This window comes from Apis mellifera, linkage group LG7 (genome assembly GCF_003254395.2).
Source record: "Apis mellifera strain DH4 linkage group LG7, Amel_HAv3.1, whole genome shotgun sequence".
Lineage (NCBI taxonomy): Eukaryota > Metazoa > Arthropoda > Insecta > Hymenoptera > Apidae > Apis > Apis mellifera.
Genome location: NC_037644.1, coordinates 12,108,713 through 12,121,083, shown reverse-complemented (window position 1 = coordinate 12,121,083; position 12,371 = coordinate 12,108,713). Strand labels below are relative to the sequence as shown.

At 24.2% G+C, this 12,371-nt stretch overlaps 3 protein-coding genes across 6 annotated transcripts; 1 reads left to right on the top strand and 2 right to left on the bottom strand.

Moving 5' to 3' along the window:
• The first annotated feature begins 327 nt into the window (after window positions 1–327).
• On the top strand, window positions 328–2,818 carry LOC100578232 (notch homolog 2 N-terminal-like protein). Its single transcript, XM_003251166.4, has 4 exons — window positions 328–648; window positions 2,022–2,165; window positions 2,310–2,441; window positions 2,675–2,818. Exons 1-4 carry the CDS (start codon window positions 603–605, stop codon window positions 2,737–2,739), a joined length of 387 nt encoding a protein of 128 aa, XP_003251214.1. The 5' UTR covers window positions 328–602; the 3' UTR covers window positions 2,740–2,818.
• Window positions 2,819–3,910: 1,092 nt separating this feature from the next.
• LOC414014 (cold shock domain-containing protein E1) lies at window positions 3,911–10,153 on the bottom strand. Its single transcript, XM_016913129.2, has 11 exons — window positions 9,875–10,153; window positions 7,359–8,660; window positions 7,078–7,257; window positions 6,771–6,961; window positions 6,431–6,641; window positions 6,031–6,266; window positions 5,695–5,956; window positions 5,390–5,626; window positions 5,087–5,292; window positions 4,431–5,015; window positions 3,911–4,349 (listed from the first exon to the last, which is right to left on the bottom strand). The coding sequence occupies exons 2-11, from the start codon at window positions 7,752–7,754 to the stop codon at window positions 4,181–4,183; spliced, it is 2,673 nt and encodes an 890-aa protein (XP_016768618.1). The 5' UTR covers window positions 7,755–8,660; window positions 9,875–10,153; the 3' UTR covers window positions 3,911–4,180.
• Window positions 10,154–10,371: 218 nt separating this feature from the next.
• On the bottom strand, window positions 10,372–12,264 carry LOC410162 (ataxin-3). Of its 4 annotated transcripts, none has more exons than XM_623338.6 (6): window positions 12,103–12,264; window positions 11,865–12,029; window positions 11,561–11,697; window positions 11,213–11,367; window positions 11,029–11,148; window positions 10,372–10,917 (listed from the first exon to the last, which is right to left on the bottom strand). In XM_623338.6, the coding sequence occupies exons 1-6, from the start codon at window positions 12,124–12,126 to the stop codon at window positions 10,496–10,498; spliced, it is 1,023 nt and encodes a 340-aa protein (XP_623341.1). In that variant the 5' UTR covers window positions 12,127–12,264; the 3' UTR covers window positions 10,372–10,495. The 4 variants fall into 4 exon arrangements, with proteins under 4 accessions (XP_623341.1, XP_006568412.1, XP_026297669.1 ...); XM_006568349.3 differs by having other exon boundaries at window positions 11,865–12,039; window positions 12,103–12,259; XM_026441884.1 differs by having other exon boundaries at window positions 11,561–11,718; window positions 12,103–12,259.
• Window positions 12,265–12,371: the final 107 nt, after the last annotated feature.

Sequence of the window (12,371 nt, the reverse complement as noted above, 5' to 3'; positions counted from 1 at the left end):
CAATATAATTTCATAATCTGGTATATAACAATTTATTATTTTTTATTTAAAATAATATATACATAAATATATATGATACATTAATAATAAAGTAATTACAATATAAAATTAAAAAAATTCAAAACGAGATAAAAATTATCAATAAAAATAATTGATATTAACAAAATGAATGAAATTACAAATCTATATAAATTGTTAAAAATACATCAATATAAAGTTATTAATTTTACACCCCATTTTCTTAGTTCAATGATGTCTAAGAATTATACTAGTTAAACGCATTAGCCTGTATTTAGTTAATAATCGCAAAGCAACAGTTAAAAAGTCTCTAGCTGTCTGGAGTTGGCTAATCAGTTCGGTTGACGCGTTCAGCGAGTTTAGTTGCTAGCTGATAGAAGAAGCTGCATTAGAGCACGAATTTTATCCTCGTGATAGTGAATGTGTAAAGAACCCCCCTTTTAACAAACGATCTTTAACCCCAGAATTCAAGCAATAGTTTATTCATAGGAGTTGATCGACAATTTCTGTCTTTAGAAATCTACAATTATTTGGATTATTATCGGTATATTCTCCCCCGGATTTTTGTAAGCTTTAAGCTGATCATGCTATCAAGATTGACAATACCAATAATTCTGCTATTTATTATAGGTATGAATATATTGCGTTCCTCAATATAATATAAGATAATTTACAAAAATATGTAAAAAAATATTATATTTAATTATAAATATTAAATTATAAACATTTATTACTTCTTTATAACTTAGATTAGATTGATCATATATTATAAGAATTACATTACATAAATATTGATTTTTCGATCTTTTTATAAGTTTATTTATCTTCAAATTTAATTACTATATTACAATAAAAAATTTTTTTATATCTTTTTTTAATTATATAAAATAATTAAGAAACACATAATATTATATAAAATAACATATATTACATATAATATAATAATAAAAAATATATTAAAAGATTTTAACATTTCTAAATGTTAAAAATTTTATTTCAAGATTGTGGAAAAGTTATTTTTACACAGTGTTCTATTTCTTGTATTTTTTTTAAAAGACATTAAGTTAAATGATAGTAATTCGCTTAATAAAATAAATGCAACTGTTCCGTTAAAGGAAACATCTCGGTTCATTCACCGAGTAAACAGATAATGTATCACGATAATGAAATATACTTTTGATGATTCTACATTTCCTCTTACTTATTGTACTTTATAAAATTTATAATTAATAATTTTTTTTTATTTAAAATTTTTTTTATAATATAATATAATATAAATAATATTTTATAATATAAATAAAATAAAAAAAATTCTTTTCAAATGATAATTCATTTAAAAAACTATAAAAATAATAATTTGCATATTCCAAAATTAATTAATTTGGACAAATACATATTTTATCTTGTTAAATATTTATTAATTCAGTCGAATAGAAAATGAACATTCAATAGTAAAAATAATTACCTCCAGTATTCTCTTTCATTATATTATCTTTTCAGGGTAAATAAACTGCAGATACATTCACTGTAAATAGACAATGTTTATGAAAAAAATATTGTAGATAAAATACAGAATTGTATTTAAATATTAATTTTATTATTTAATTTCAATAAATACATTTTTTTTCATTTCTAAATTCTTAATTTTAAATTTATTATATTGAATTTTGTTATGTATTATTATTATTATATATATATATATATATAATGATTTCACGAAATTTCATTTATCATCTATTGATAGAAGAGTATTCTATTACAATATTATCATTTAATCTTATGATAAAATTCTAAATAAAATTTATCTAGAAGTAAAATTAAATATAAAAGTATTCTGTTAGATAATATTTTTTAATAAAAAAATAAAAATAAGTGATTAAAAAATTAATCACTTTAATTGATAAATTAGATGATATATTAATATATGAATTAAAAATACATAATTAAAATTTAACTATTATGAATTATATCATTAAAATATTTTATCTTAATTATAATAATAGACATACTATCAAAAACTAATGCTTGTGATTTGGATCAAATGCAATATGGATGTCGTATCTATAATGCACAATGCAGATGCGGTTATGGTTGTTCTTCTGAATACAGATATAATAGTAACGAAGATTGTAAAGAAGCATTAAGAGGTAACAACTTACCTGTTAATTTCAATTATAATATTAAATATTATTATTCATAGATATTTTTTCATAAATATTTAAAAAACTAAAAATATTCAATATTGATTTGAAAATTCAATATTAAAAAATTCAAATATTTTTTTTTTTTAGGTAAGCGTAGCGATATATGTTATCGAACAAAACCTTGTTTAAATGGAGGATCATGCTTACAAATATCATCAGAACCTGGATTTAAATGTCGCTGTGAAGGAACTGGTTATTATGGATCACACTGTGATAAACGTTAGTAGTAATTTTTATCATTAAAAAATTAAATTATAAATTTTGCATTCGTTTATATTTCATTAAATTGGTAATTTGAAATGAAAACATTTTACTCAACTTTTAATTATTTAAACATACGAATTTTTAATTATTTAAAGATATATTATTATAATAAAATATATCATGACAAAATAAGTATAATAAATAAAAAATATTGAAATATCTTTTAAATAAAATTATATATTTTGCAGCTTGTCCAGGTCCAAATAATCAACGTTTCCGAGGACTCTTTCCTTATGAATGTGTTGTGATCTAATTCAACTTGTCTTTTTTTAATCTATTAAATACATTTAGCATGTTAAGTACAAAAAATAAACATATTTTGCAAAAATTTACACATCTTTGTACATACATAATAAATATATTGTATATATAATTTTTCTTGTGTTATTAAAAATTAAAAAAATATAAATAATAATTCTTAAATAAAATTATAATCTATAAAAATTTCAATTTTTTATGTTTTTAAAATCTCTGAGATTCATAGAAAAGAAATATCTTTGATATTTTCACTGTTTATTCATTAATAATTTTACAATATGTATGCACATGATGTGTTGGATCCACAAATTTTCGAACAAACATTTAGTTTGTATCGTGCTTGCATTAATGCACATCATTACTTTACTTCTTTCATCTATTTTCTATAATGCCACGTGTACCTCGCTTGTTGTTTTTGATGGCAAAACTTATAAAATGCAATTTTTTTTTACTTTTCACATAAGTACTTCTTATAATTCTCTTGTATATATCGACTGAATCCATAATACTAATTTGATTTTATATTTTAACACGAGACTGCATCAGGAACTTAACGACATGTATATATATTTATATGTTATATATTATCTAGGACAAACAATTGGCCAGTTGTAACTTTTTACAAATTCATAGACATTTTTTCAACAGAGTAACATGTTACAATAATTTATATAGTAGAACACATGTCTGCTTCTTGGACTATAAAATTCATAAATTTCAGTAAATAATATGAATGCAGTTTTCTTCTTTTTTGATTATATGGCCAATCAATGTTATATATACTGTAGTGCATATGACACTGATTTTTTTACTATTATACATTATTTTAACTGATTGCGATATATGTTGCGGGTAAAACAAATATTCTAAATAAAATAATATAAATAAAGATTTTATCAACATGTACGTATATTTTTATAAAGATAGACGGGACATTATCTTTGAACATTACAAACAGGCAGATTGTCAAACAGTTCAATGTTAAATTATTTGAATGATGAAATATTTTTACAATTTATATTGGAAAGAAAATGTGTAATAATTAGTTCTAATAATATTTCATAATCATTGTTTATAATTATATAAAAATCTATTACATGTTCAAAAAAAAAAAAAAAAAAAAAAAAAAAAAAAAAAAAAAAAAAACAGTAAATTTTTTAAAGAAATTGAAGTAGTTCAGACAAACTGCCTTCCTGATTATCTTCATATTTTATAAGATGATAAAATGACTCGTTGTTTTTTTAGTTTATATTTTTTTTCTCAACAAGATCATGATCCAATCGATTATCAATGTTATTATTGTTGTCACATTAGTCTCAATTTGGCAAATGTTTACGATGCTTATAATAATAATAATCTCGGTACCGAAGTGTATGGACTAAAAACAAGTAATGTAGATTACAATTTGGATAAGCAATAATCCTTTCAATACAACATTACTCTTGGATAGCACCAGGAGTATGCTGTGATCTTTCTTGACTAAATCCACGTGTGCCATCTGGCCCTCTTGGTTGCCTAACTATAGTTAATTTAGGACCTGTATCTTCCAAAGAAGTAGTGCGCAATCGACTGATTAAACGTTCGGGTCGTTGTTGAACGGCATCACTATACAATAAAAAAAATATGAAAATTAATGATATTAATAGTATAACAAAACATATAAATATAATATTATAGAAAATTCACCTTAATCGTGTTACATTGCATGCAGATGATTTACCAGTACGCTGATTCGTAATTAAAACGAATTCAACCTGATCTCCTGGTTGAAGTATTGCATGATCTCGAACTTCACTCATGTGGAAAAATAATTTCTTACCCTCATCAACTTCATATGCAAGAAAACCAAAAGGGCCTTTTACTGCATCAACTGTTGCTCTTCTTTTTTTTCTAACTGCTACGATATTACAAGCATGACCTGCTGAATCCACCTGTAATTGTACAGGATCACCAGCTTGTAACAGCTCACGTTTATTGACAAGTCCCATAATTCTGAATTCATATTCCGGAGTATCTTCATCTTCATTAGTAGCATTTATTTTTATTAAGCCAGCATACTCTGCCTGGTCAGGATTTGCACTTCGTAAAGGTCTAATAACTGTTCCATCAAGCACTTCACTAACTGGTGTTGGCCTAGGAATGCTTCCACGAGGTACCAATTTAACGTAATCCGCAGCTACACAACCACCATTACCTCTACCATTTCCAGAACTGATCGTACATTCAATATCAGCTCCTACTTCTAAAGCATTAACATCCCCTTCAAAATTGCTAAAAAATACAAATATTATTATAAAAGATATACAAAATATAATATTCTCAAACATATTTAAGTTACTCACCTGAAGTGAAAAAATATTTCTTTATCATGATTTACAGTTTCAATAAAACCAAATCCATCTTTAAGTGCAGCAATAAAACCTTGACAAACTTGTCCATTTAGTTTTTTGTTGCCATTTTGAGTTTTTTCACCGGAAGAATTCATTAGAGATATGTCGACAGCAACAAGTTCTTTATTCCGTTTTACTTGACAGATACTAAATTGAACCTAAAATACCAATACTTTTAAAAAAATGTATTAATAAAATCATAATAATGCACATATGTATATATATATATACATATATATATATATATTAATGTACCTTATCACCAAGTCTTGGGATATTCTTAGGATCACAATCTTTACTAAAGAAAATTACACTTTTTTGTTGATTTTCTTTTGTGTATCCAATTAGACCAGGCACAACGCCATTTATACCCTGAATTATAGTACCCAATAAATCTTTTTCGATAATTGTTTCAAATTGAACTGTACCAGCCGGTAAGTGCTTTAATCTAATTGCACTTTGTCGATTGTTTGAAAATGAGGAAGAAGGATCCTAATATAAAAATTTAATTAAAATATATTAAAAAAAAATAAAATAAATTCTAGATTCATTGTTCTTACTTGAATTACTGTGAATTCAACTTCATCCCCTACACTAATTTCTCTATCAACATCCAAAACTTCATTAAAATGAAAGAAAAGTCGTGTATCTCGATCTACACAACGAATAAAACCAAATCCATCTTTTAGTGCAGCTATAATGCCTTGTTCTCGTTTCTCACCGGATACATTAAAAGATTCAGGTAATAATAATATTTCAGTAGCTCTTTTGAGTTGATCTCTAGTATCTGTAGCAATACGAAATTTGACCCAATCTCCATGTCTAAAAATCATATTAAGTCATAATTAAATAAATGAAAAATAAAAATAAATAAAAATAATTTATAAGTGTAAAACCTAAGAGTAAAATCTCCTTTTTGATCCTTGTCACCAAAAGGAATTTCAACTGTATCTGAAGAATGTTCCGTATCTCTGTACCGAATTCTTCCAGGTAAAGGATCATTTTGATGACGAGCTGCAGTACCTCTTTCCAGAGGTTTCAATACTTGTCCTGTTACTATTTTATTACTAACTTCTTCAAAGACTATTGACCCAGGTGGTAGCTTAGTAATATTACAAGCTACTTCTTTTCCCTTAAAATATTAATAATAATTATATTAATAAATATTTGTAATTAATTAATATATTATTTATATATTATTTATAAATATATTATTTATATTAATAATTAAATTTATGTAAAGAATATTATTGTTTAGCAATTGTTCATATATATAATAAACAAAAAAATATTTACATTTCGAGTTTGTATTATAAATTCAACATCATCTCCCAGTCTAAGTTCTTCTTTCATAGACTTAGCTTCGCTAAAGTGAAAGAAAATCTCTTTAACTACATCAGCACGTTCAATGAAGCCGAAATTTTCTTTCATTGAGCATACAACTCCACGATAGCGAACTGGATGTACTGGATTTTCCAATCTTACATGACATGCACCTAAATTTCCACTGTAATTAAAATGTAATATTATAATAATTTTACCTCATGTGATATTATATATATACAATATATATATTGTAATAATATTTTAAATAAATAATATAATATTTAAATAAATTATTTAATGAATTATTTACCGTTGATTAGTAGCAATTTGAAATGACACTTTATCACCAGCACGCAAAGTAACATTTCCTTCAACATCATCTTTTGTATATGGCAGAAAAAAACATTCTCCACGATTTTCATAACTAATACGACCTTGTGTATCACCACTTGTATGCAATTCTGTTGTTACATTTCCAGTAACTCTTTCTTCACTTAGCACCTATATTATAAAATTTTATATATTTTAGTATTATATTTACTATATTTTGAATATTTTGGTTATATAACTTTAGATTATTTTGGCATTTTATATAAATATATTAATGATATACTAACCACCTCTGGAGCAATCTTACTAACAGTACTAGCAATAGGTTTGCCTGTCCGACGATCATAAGTCATTTCAAATTCAACAGGATCTCCAATTTTTAAATGTTCTATATTACCACTAAATTGGCTAAAATGAAAGAACAATCTTGCTTGTCTTTCACAGCATTGTATAAATCCATATGAATGCTAGAAAAAAATAAAAATTTTATACATAAATTTTTTATACAAAATTTTATACAATTTTATACATAATAAAATGAATATTAAAAATAAAATAAAATTCTCACCAATAATTTTTCAATTATTCCAGTTTCTCGAGTTCCTTGGTTTTCAGATTGATCCTGATAAGTGGAGTTATTTGTTGTTGGTTCTTCTGTATAACCAGTGCTTCCTTCCATTCCTGTAAATGTTCCAAAAGGAAATCTGGTAACTTCATTACGTGACATCTTAGTGTTGGGATAACCAGCATATTGTATTGTGTTTTTTCCATTTCCAGGAGGTGAATCCATCATATAATGATCTCCACTATAATTGGTACCATTTCTGTAGATATTAGTTGTTGGTTGATGTGATCCTGTTATAACTTTAGGACTTGGTATAGTCATAGACTTGTAATCAAGTATTGCAGGGTCAGAGTTCATGATTGGCGGCTGGAACGTTTTCCACTGAGGATTGTTGGACATTGTCTCAAATTTGCACAATTTTAAATGTAATCTTTACGTATAAGTTTTCCTCTTTTCTTGAAATAATTACTTAATTTCTTTTTTATGTTCACTTCTGTTTCACCACAATATATATATATTTATATATATATATATATATATACTTATATTTAGAAATTTTTAGTCTTTTCAATTATTTAAGTGTTAACATAGATATCACAGAATGGTTCTTGGTACCTTATATCTTCGTTCACTATTATAATGTTACAAGAACTTAATACAGAGGAAGAGAGGCTCTTAAAAATGCTGCAGAAATGCAGACTTTTTTGTGACCAAGAAGTGGAAGGAAGGATTTGAAAATATTTTGACGTTTGTCATAAATTATTTATAAAAGAGTACCCAGGCAACTCTGTGCAAAATTGGCACTCTTCAAATACAAATACAAATGTTTTATTAGTCAAGAGCAGCACAATCTCAGCCGCAATCACAATCACGGTCACTTTATAGCTCACCTAACTCTTTCTCACAAAGCTTGTGTACACAATATACAAATGAACAATATAGTTAATGTTGATTTATGAATTAATACAAGTACAAAATTCTTAGCACATCATAGACCATTGATACTTTCCACATACGTATGCACGTGTTATAACAACTGTTTGATATTTACTCAATATAGCGTACACTAGAATAACTGTGTTCCTTTTAAACAGCAGTCATCCTTTATAAAAGGAGTAAATCAAAAAACATAGGAGATTTAAAAGATAAATGTTGACTTGAAATCCTCAGATGTCTTCAATGCGTGCTGAGTGTGATTGTGTTGTTCCAATATTTCTATGTTAGCGTTTCTTTCTTCAGCATTTAATTATGGAATTTACAGTGAGCCTTGGTTTCAAAAGTGTCCTAAACTAACAATTACACAAGCTGAAATAAAAAATATTTTATCATATTAATATATAATTAAATATTAAAGAAATAATAATATATTTTAATAAGATTATGAGCTTTACTATAAAAAAAGATTTTAATAATAATGACATATATTTTATTTTTTATTATTTAAGATGTATCTATAATAATAATAATTAATTATATGATTATATTTAAATAAAATATTTTAATAAAATAAAAAAATAAATAATATTATTTAAATGTAAATATTAAAATGTTAAAATTTAAATGTAAATCAAAGTTTATATATTTTAAATAAGATATTATGCATTTTATATTCTTATACACACCCATATCAAAATTTATAAATTTTAGTTATGATTTATTTTATATTGAAAAAAAATATTTTATCATACTAATTTACTAATTTTGATAAACTTTTATTAATATAATTCTATTATATTATAGATATTATTATGGATGTATTGAAACTAAAAATTCTATTTTGAATAAACTAAAAAAATAAGTTTTTAACAGAGATGAAAAAAGTATCTCTTGTATATATAGGTTATTATATATTTTTCTTTTCACATTATAATAATATACAATTATATATAGAAATCTATAATATATTTATTGTATCCTATTTATGGTTATACATAAGATAAATAAAATATTGACAATAATTGACTAGTTTGACATTGACTTTTTATGCTCCAACTGGTACAGTTCTTTCAATGTTTTTTATTTATTTCTTGAAATTTTATTTATATTCAAAGTTTCACTTATTAATATTATACAAATAGTAAAAACATTTTTATCATCAATTTGTTGTTTAAATCATTATTTTCGAATTTTGCTGTAAATGGAATGTAATAATTGGATACCTACATGAAAATGTTTGAAATATATCTAACAATATAAGTATTATAAATTTCTCTAAAAGTAAATAAACATATATTTTGCTTAACGAAACATCATAAAAGTAATTTTGAATTTAAAATAATGATAACTTTTACAAGATATAATCAAACAAAAATCCGAAATATTGTACATGCTCGCCAGTTACGAGATTCTAATTTTTTATGAGGTCACTCGTTTCTTTACATATCATAAAGATTTACTGAAATTTTCTATACTTATAAAATATGAATATAACTGTCAAGAAAGAAATAATTGTAATCATTATGAATGTTTCATTGTAAAGCTCGTAATCGAATAGCTTTAAAAAGATTTATAAAACTCACCACGACACAGCACAGCACTGACGACATGCCGCCATGTTGAATGTCAACATTCAGTATTCACATACAAAACAGGAGCAACTACAGAGTGACTACAGTTAAAAATTTGGGTTCATAGCCATCTGGTAATATTGCCGCAAAAACAATTATTTGCATGTCCTATTATAAATGTAAAAAATCATAAATTTATATTTAAAAGTTAATAAATTTGACAAAGAGTAAATATTTATTTGATTATAGAAATAGAATACACATAAAAATAAAAGTGTGTTCTTAACATAACGTTTTTGAGTAATGTTCCGGAAAAATTTAAACCAATGATATTAAAGTGCGTTCAAAAAACTGTCAATTTTAATATTTTGCTAAAAGTATCAAAAATATCAAAAAACAAAATTTTTAATATTTAATTAAGATATAAATATAAATAGTCTTTTAATAATAAGTTTTAAGATTGATAAAATAAACTAATAATGCACTTTAAAATTTATAACATGTACAGATCTTTTATTTATACATTTATTTTTGAAATACTTATTCATACTACACACAAAGTAACTAATTATTTATAATTTACAAATAAAATTTATTTTAATAATAATATTAAAAATATTTTTGCACATATTATTAAATATTCAATTTTTGTGAAGTTTCTCCATTTGACGTCCTTGAATATGTACCAAAGTGATTTAATTGATGCCAATGTAAGTCTTCAGATTCTGGTGTTGATGGAGCCGTAGCACATTCTAAACTTAATTGAAGAGCTCTTCTTAAATCATCATCCTCATCTACATCATCAGTCCCACATGTTTTTTTATTGTAATCATGAAAATCTAAACTTAATTTAAGATATTTATCTACATCATTTCTTTTATTCTCTTCAAAACTTAATTGAAGTGCCCTTTGTAATTCTGCATTTTCATCATCTTCTTCATCATTTTTTTCAATTTTTATGGGAATTATTTTCTCTTGTAGTTTACTTGTTGATATTTTTTCTTTATTAGATAATGCTCTGGTAAATGTATTTGATATTATATTATTACTTATACCTGTAAAATCAAACTTATTTTGTTAAAAAAAAATATATGATTACAATAAAATCTTCAATGAAGAGAAAAAAACATTATATTTAAAGTTTTATTTAATATTGAGATAATAACCTTTTGTTTTTGTTTTTAATGATGTTTGTCCTTTTGACATAGGTTCTATTGGATTTTTCATAAGAATATCATCTGCAGGACATTGTGGAAGTGCACCAATAACAATAAAAATAGAATAACCTATAAAAATATATAATGTTATATCTATAATTTTATTTTTTATTATATTTCATTAAGATATTACCTTCTTGTAATAACTGAGCTAAATACATAGAAAGATAAGTATCCGATATAAGTTCTGGTCCACTTAATACTGAATTTAAATTAAACCATTGCTTTCCAATCTTTCTTATAGTAAACCAATGACCTTTATAATTACAAATATATGCTTTCATCTGTCTAAAAATTATTATTATCTTATATTATGAAATATAATCATATTTTAATATGATGATTTATACACAATATAATTTTATTAAATAATATTCATTTTTCAATTTTATTATTTAATATTAATGCAAAATAAATATATTTTATGAATATTTCAAAATCAAATAAAAATTGTTTAAATAAAAAAAATTGAATAACATACAAAGGGTCATTCTGTGCCATTATAGCTGCAGATTCTGTACTATTATATGGAATTAACTCTAATCCCCAAACTTTTAATGCACTACTAATTACTTGAACTGAGAAGTAGCCACTGTCATCCATGTTTCCTGATGGTTGCTAAGCAAAATAATTAATGCCCTTTACCACATATAACGATATTAGTACAATAATTAATATTTCAAATAAAATAAATGAATGTATATAATAAAATATTTAAAATCTTATTTTTATATTCTGCAATACATTATAAATGATATAAAAATAGTTACAATGCACAGATTCACCTCTAGAAAAAGTTTATAATCTTCACTGTCAACACCAGATTCTGCCATTCTTATCCTTTCTTCTTCATCCATTTGATGACCTAAACTAGCAAGATCTACAGCATTATAATACGGACCTTGTAAAAGTGCATTTAAACAATGTTGTGCGCATAAAAATCCTTCTTGCTGTAACAAACTTTTCCATTGAAATAATTTATATTTAAAAAATCATTAAATACTCACGCATATTATTATTTACCTTTTCATGAAATATCGTATCCATTTTATTAATATTTTTTAATATAATATGTAAAACATATAAATATCAAGTAACAATCAAATCATGCGTTGAATAATCTAAAAAGATTCTAACATCAAACGTCACCCACAAAAATATTTTTTGGTTATAACCAAAAATATGTCATATATAGTTGATGAAACTTTTAGATATAATGAGTCATGTATATAGTATTGCCATCTTCTAACAAATTGCTTAGTTATCATAAGATTATTACGAAATATTTCTTG

Bases quoted from the DNA above. Each gene is read 5' to 3' on its own strand.
- LOC100578232 (XM_003251166.4), top strand. From the start codon at position 603: ATGCTATCAAGATTGACAATACCAATAATTCTGCTATTTATTATAG. The intron at 2,166-2,309 runs GTAACAACTTAC...TTTTTTTTTTAG, and splicing joins TTGTAAAGAAGCATTAAGAG to GTAAGCGTAGCGATATATGT. The intron at 2,442-2,674 runs GTTAGTAGTAAT...TATATTTTGCAG, and splicing joins TGGATCACACTGTGATAAAC to CTTGTCCAGGTCCAAATAAT.
- LOC410162 (XM_623338.6), bottom strand. From the start codon at position 12,126: ATGGATACGATATTTCATGAAAAG. The intron at 11,698-11,864 runs GTGAATCTGTGC...TATTTTGCTTAG, and splicing joins ATTATAAACTTTTTCTAGAG to CAACCATCAGGAAACATGGA. The intron at 11,368-11,560 runs GTATGTTATTCA...AATAATTTTTAG, and splicing joins ATGGCACAGAATGACCCTTT to ACAGATGAAAGCATATATTT.
- LOC414014 (XM_016913129.2), bottom strand. From the start codon at position 7,754: ATGTCCAACAATCCTCAGTGGAAAACGTTCCAGCCGCCAATCATGAAC. The intron at 6,642-6,770 runs GTAAATAATTCA...TTTTAATTACAG, and splicing joins CAAATTGCTACTAATCAACG to TGGAAATTTAGGTGCATGTC. The intron at 5,016-5,086 runs GTGAGTAACTTA...TGTATTTTTTAG, and splicing joins GAAATATTTTTTCACTTCAG to CAATTTTGAAGGGGATGTTA.